This window comes from Carya illinoinensis, chromosome 6 (genome assembly GCF_018687715.1).
Source record: "Carya illinoinensis cultivar Pawnee chromosome 6, C.illinoinensisPawnee_v1, whole genome shotgun sequence".
Classification (NCBI taxonomy): domain Eukaryota; kingdom Viridiplantae; phylum Streptophyta; class Magnoliopsida; order Fagales; family Juglandaceae; genus Carya; species Carya illinoinensis.
In genome coordinates, this window is record NC_056757.1 from 26,343,385 (window position 1) to 26,349,384 (window position 6,000).

Genomic DNA, 6,000 nt, shown 5'->3' on the forward strand with positions numbered 1-6,000 from the left:
TTGAGTCTATTTGAAATCACCTTAGCTACAATTTTGTATAGAACATTACATAAGCTAATTGGCCTAAAATTTTAAACCCTCTTAGCCTCTTTAACTTTTGGGATGAGAGTAATGAATGTGTCATTGACTCCCTCCAAAGGTCCCCCTTTGTTCAAGATATTAAGGGAAAACTTATAGACATCTTCCCCAACCAAGTCCCAGTTTGACTAATAGAATATAGCAGGGAAACCATCTAGCCCTGAAGAGCCTAAACCATTCATCTAAAAGACAGCCTCCTTGATCTCTTCTTCTGTGAATTCCTTTGTCAGGTATATATTCATTTCAAGGGATACTTACTGGGGCATATCCTCTAGGCATTCTGGGGCATATCCTCTAGGCATTCTGCAATACCAAAAGGATTCGAGGTGGTGAATAGATCAATGAAGAAAGAAGAGAAAATAGGCCCAATGTGTTGCTGTTCAGTGATCAGTGATCTCCTACCATCCAAGATTTGAGTGATTCTGTTGGTGATCCTTCTTTGAGTAGCATGCAAGTGATAAAACTTTGTGTTTTTATCTCTCACTTTCAACCAATATCATTTGGCCCTTTGCTTCCACTTCAGGTCTTCCTCAACTAGGGATGTCTCAATCTCACCTTGCAACTTGAGTATAGACTACTCCTGATCCCCTCTACCTGTATCTTGTAGTTCACTAAGCCCTGTCATTTTTTGCTTAATGCCTGTAGGAGTGCTTCTGTTCTTTGTAGTATCCCACTTCTTCAGAGCTGAACTACAGTTGGTAAGTCTACTGGTCATCATGGTGGTTTGACACTCACCAGGAGCATATTTCCCCTACATCTCCTTGATAGTTGAAACACAACCCTCCTTTAGGGACTATGCAGATTCAAACCTGAATAATTTAGACTTAGGTCTACCTTAGTTTCTTTTATTATCTAAGCAAATATGCAAGGGTGAGCGGTCTGACTTCACAGCAGGGATGACAAAGCATGAGGCATCCTTGAACATTTGTAGCCATGTTGGATTGGCTACTCCTCGATCCAGTAGTTCTTTTGTAAGATTTGGTTTACTCCTGTTATTTGCCCAATTATACTTTGGTCCTACTATTAAAACCATATTCAAGGAACACCAGTCAAGAGCATCTCTAAACATCTCCATTTGTTTATAGGGTCTGGGAGGGCCTCCAATCTTCTCAGCCTAACAGGTTATCTCATTAAAGTCACCACAGCATAGCCATGTAGTTAAAGCTATTGGCTTTAGAGATTTTATGAATTCCCAGCTACTACTCCTTTTTTATGTCTCAAAATGACCATAAAATCCTGTGAAGAACCAGGAATGACTATCTATATTACTCGAAACATGAGCACTAATATACCATCTAGAATAGTTATATATGACCACCTTAGCATGGTCTTTCCACATTAATGCAAGGCCACCACTACTACCTCTACTCTCAACAGCCAAACATGCATCAAATTTCAGAATTTTTCTGACTTCTTCCACTCTTGTTGTTGTACACTTTGTTTCCATGAGAAAGATCATGGTTGGACTCTTATCCTTAACAAGAAGGTTAAGGAAGTTAACTATTTGAGGGTTCCCAAGCCCTCGTCAGTGCTAGCTTATTAGATTCATGGGTTTTGAAGGGCTGGCTTGCAGCCTCTACCAATAGTTTGAGATCAACATTTTTGTTGGCCTGGTGGACCCCAGTACACAAGGGTTGAAGCTTTGTTCTTTTGGTTTCATGGATATTTGAAATGTCTCCCAAAATTTTACTACAGTTTTTTTTTTTTTTTTTTTTTTTTTTTGCGGTTTCTATTGGAACAGTAGGCCTTTCAGGATTTGGTGAGGGAGTGTCAAGGGCTTTCCTTTTCCAAGTTGCCTTCCTAGTTTTAATGGCGATAGGGGCTTTTTACATAGGGAAAGTTCTGTCATGCCTTTTTTAGCATTTGGTTGAGGGGTTGGGATGGGCAACCTCAGTTTCAAAGGTTCTGGGGTGCTAGTCTATGTCAACATCTAGACTTTTCCTAGTTGGTGAAAAGGTATGTTTTGGCAAGATGGTATGGGTTGTATTGTAGGTTGCTTCTGCTGGTAAGGGTGGTACTTGTCCATTGTGGAAAAGAGAGGGAGCTCACCTGTCAGGGAGTAGCTTTGGCTCATTTCCTGGGATTGCGGCCCAACAGTGACCTCCTCCGTGGAGACTTGCACCAACATACTCCTCTCCCTCTGCCCCTCCTAACATTGCGTCTCTATCCTTCCCCCAAGTACACCTTTGCATGTCCTATCTTCACAGCCCTTCTTTGCCCTGCCTAGTTTTTGCCCCTTTGGTTTAGGGTTGCTTGATGTTGAGTTACCTCCATAGGACCTAGAGGCCACCGTTGGAGTTCTAGCTAGTATGGCTCAAAGCTAAGGGCCATATTGAGAAGGTTGATCTGCTTAATTCCTCTAGTGAGGGCAGACCCTTCCTTGGTGCATGATGACACTACATCTGAAGCAGAATTTCTGTAGCTGTTCATACTTGAATACTGTCCAGAGTTTCCTCACCCCTGCCTGTATCCATCGCCCTCTGACCAGAGTTTTAGTAATATCTACCTCTGCTTGCACTCTCAAGCATCTTCCCCAGCCTTGACCCTCCTTGTCCACCTCTACTTTAATGACTCTCCCGATTGCTAAGGTAATTTGCTTACCATAATCTTCCGTCATTCCAATGAAGGGGATATTGTGGAGTTGGATCAAAAAAGGGTCATGGGAAAAACTTACTGCACTAGGGGGGAGGCTATTGTCAATGTCTTGGATACCTATTAAGTTCTTGTCAAAAGTCCATGGCCTTCCTTGAATAATCTTCTCTTTGTCTGAGCACTTTTCAAACTCCAACATGAAGCTACTCTCACCTATCTCTGTGAATGTCACGCCTCCTTCTATTCTCCATAACTGAGGCATGGTGGAACGAAATGCCTCCTTGTTGAAATTCCTTTCGGTGATGACCTTAGCCATCAGGCAGTTTATTCCTCTTTGAGCTGCAGCTAGGATGTCATGGTCTAAGACCTTTACTAGCTGTTCTTCTACCTCAATCAAGTTGAGCCCTTCCCATAGCTTGGATAGGTCCTCTTCCACCATACGTGTTTAGTACAAAGACCGTCAACTCCTTGCCAAGTGAGCAAGGTCTTTTGAATTGGACAAACAAAGAAGTTTCCCCTCCAAGCCTAGAATAAAGTAGGTCAGGTGCTTACAACTAACTCGATCCAAGCAATGAAGTCATGACAAGGATGAAAAACTAACTCTCAGCTCTCACTGAGAGACAAATTCTTTGTACCGAGAGACAAAGAAACCAAAACCCTACACTCTAATTACTCTCCAGTGAAGAGAGAAGGACCACATCTAGTTGGCTCTCTCTTTAAATTATAAAAAGTGTTTGTATCAAAAAGTTGTAGAGGATCTAGATCCTAGCTAATTGATGGCGTACCAAAGCGCATGGCAACCTTCCATCAAACACAAGCCAAATTTGATAATATTCTTAACTGAACCTATGAGCTATTCCTGGTCGTACTTTTTCCCTTTTCCTAGTTATTGGCCTTGATAAAATGGGAATTAAGCTAGCTGCGCCACTTGGGGTACAGAAAAATTCTACCACTAGGGTTGATATATATGGTATTCCAAACATAAGATATATACATAATATTGACTGAAAATACTGATTAATATGTCTCTATAATCTTGGCACTTGAGAATATATATATATATGATAGAGGCCGGATTTTATAGTTGGATATCTCGAGTACTATAAATAGGAGCTAGAATTGACTGGAGATATATAGAAGCTGGTCCCCACATGAGATAAATGAGGCTTTATTAATTAAGGGAATATGGTCATGTGCCTTACTCTAATGTACATGAGGCCAAGAGTGCATGATCATATGGCACATTTTATGTTATCTCACCTATATGAATCTCACAAAGAGACACCAAAGCTATTGTATTGGAGAATCCAATGCTTTTACACTTATATAATCACAGCTTGTCGTTCAAGGTAGATATAATAATTATCTATATAAAAATAACTTGGCATATTATTTGCAAGAAAATGGGTTGTCATCTCATCGATCATTATATATTCTGAATACTATCATGTCGGCGCAAATTGCTACATACCTCTATTGAGAGAGGTTTTTTTTTTAATATTTCTTTTTTGTTGAGAATGCACGCCGGCACCTCATGTGTGAGCTCTCTCACTTGAGCGCGCGCGCGCGTGTACATATATATATATATATATATATATTTGCAGTACTAGTGAAAGCATGTACTTTTATTGTTTGTGATGAAGCATAAATGATTTGCATGAACTCTATGTTTATTCTGATACTGTATATTGCAGTGACAATGCAATGTTCATGATCAATTCACATCATGAATTGTTCACATATTATATACAGTACTCAACAACAGGCAACAGTTGCTTGTTCTAAATAAAAACATGAAGATATGATTATACTCTTATATAATTGGAATGGAATCTATACTGAGATGGCTTCAGTTGTACAAGCAGCAGCCTAGTTGGCTGCAGCTAGCAATCTTAAGCAGCCACGTAATTAATTGGATTTTCAGTATCAGCTTTCAGGATTTGCTTTGAAAAGCTAATTCCTTGCTGCTGTAGATGAAATAAAATGCAGTATATAGGACAGACAGTAAATCGCCATTGCTTTTAAGCTTTGGACATAATGTTGGGAACCCTACACAAAAAGCATGTATATATTTTTATATATATATTGGCTAACTAGTTCCCCAGCTTACACCTGGGAATCTCTCCTTTGTCCACCATCATTATTAGGTCATACACAATTTCTTTTTTTCTGATGATTGAGTTCAAAATTCAACGGTACGGTTCCCTTTAATTCCCATATATCAGTTTTTTTTTTTTTTTAAACTATATTTCTCAAAATTTTATGTGCACAAGTTTTTCCCAAATATTTTTTTTTTTATATATTTCACTTAATTGAAGGTTCACTTTTTAATTAATTTTTTTCTTAAGTATCTATGATGTGAATATCCTTGAAAACCTACAATTTTAATTATTTAATTAATATTCCAGTACTTTGAAGTAGAAAGATAATTAATTAATTAATTAATTAATTAATTGCAACAAAAATTAATATTATATATATATATATATATATATATATTTGTAATACATATGAGATGCAAATCACCAAAATCATTGCCATTTATTATCCAGAATATATATATTAGCTAGTAAGGCAATTTAATTACCTGGCCGCCCATGCGCGCACATGATGATCTCGAAGCCGAAGATCAGGGTTTGTGGAGTACAAGGGTGGCCTACGGCATGTTGCATGCAAATTTTTATATACAAATCTCATTTTCTTTTAAGGATTCGTACACAGACAGCTTAGCTTTGATGAAATGTTCCCACCAATCTCGCGAGATATGATTTTATATATATATAGATTCATGCATCAAATGACTTAGCCACTGAAACCAATAGGTTTTAAGTGCCGAAGCATGCGCTTTTCTGCTTAAATTTTGCTCCTTGTCGTTCTCACTAAAGAAGCATATAATAAAGTCATGTGCCAGCTGCGGCTGATCTTTTCTAGACACATTTTCCATCTTCCATTATTTAGATATCAACATGAGCTAGCTAATAGCTAGCTCCTAAAAGAATGGGAATCTTAATCCTAGCTTTTGAACACACGCTATGTTAATTTACATATATTTCACAATATTTATCAAATAAATAAAATAATATTAATGTTGGATCTAATTAGGGGTGTAACCGGTCCGGTTTTGGACAAAATTTAGGACTGAACCGGTATGTACCGGTTTTGTATTTTTCAAAACCGATTACGTACCGGTTACCCTCTTAAACCGGTACTCCGGTTTTACCGGTTTCCGGTCCGGTTTGATCCGGTTTTACCGGTTTTAATGTAATATATTATATTATATAAATAGTCTATAATACAATTATAATATATTATAATATTATACTACAATAT

At 38.0% G+C, this 6,000-nt stretch overlaps 1 protein-coding gene across 1 annotated transcript; it reads right to left on the reverse strand.

Annotated features, from left to right (window-relative positions):
- Positions 1-2,437: 2,437 nt before the first annotated feature.
- LOC122312712 lies at positions 2,438-3,109 on the reverse strand. Its single transcript, XM_043127382.1, has one exon. The coding sequence runs from the start codon at positions 3,107-3,109 to the stop codon at positions 2,438-2,440; it is 672 nt and encodes a 223-aa protein (XP_042983316.1).
- Between the last annotated feature and the right edge of the window lie 2,891 nt (positions 3,110-6,000).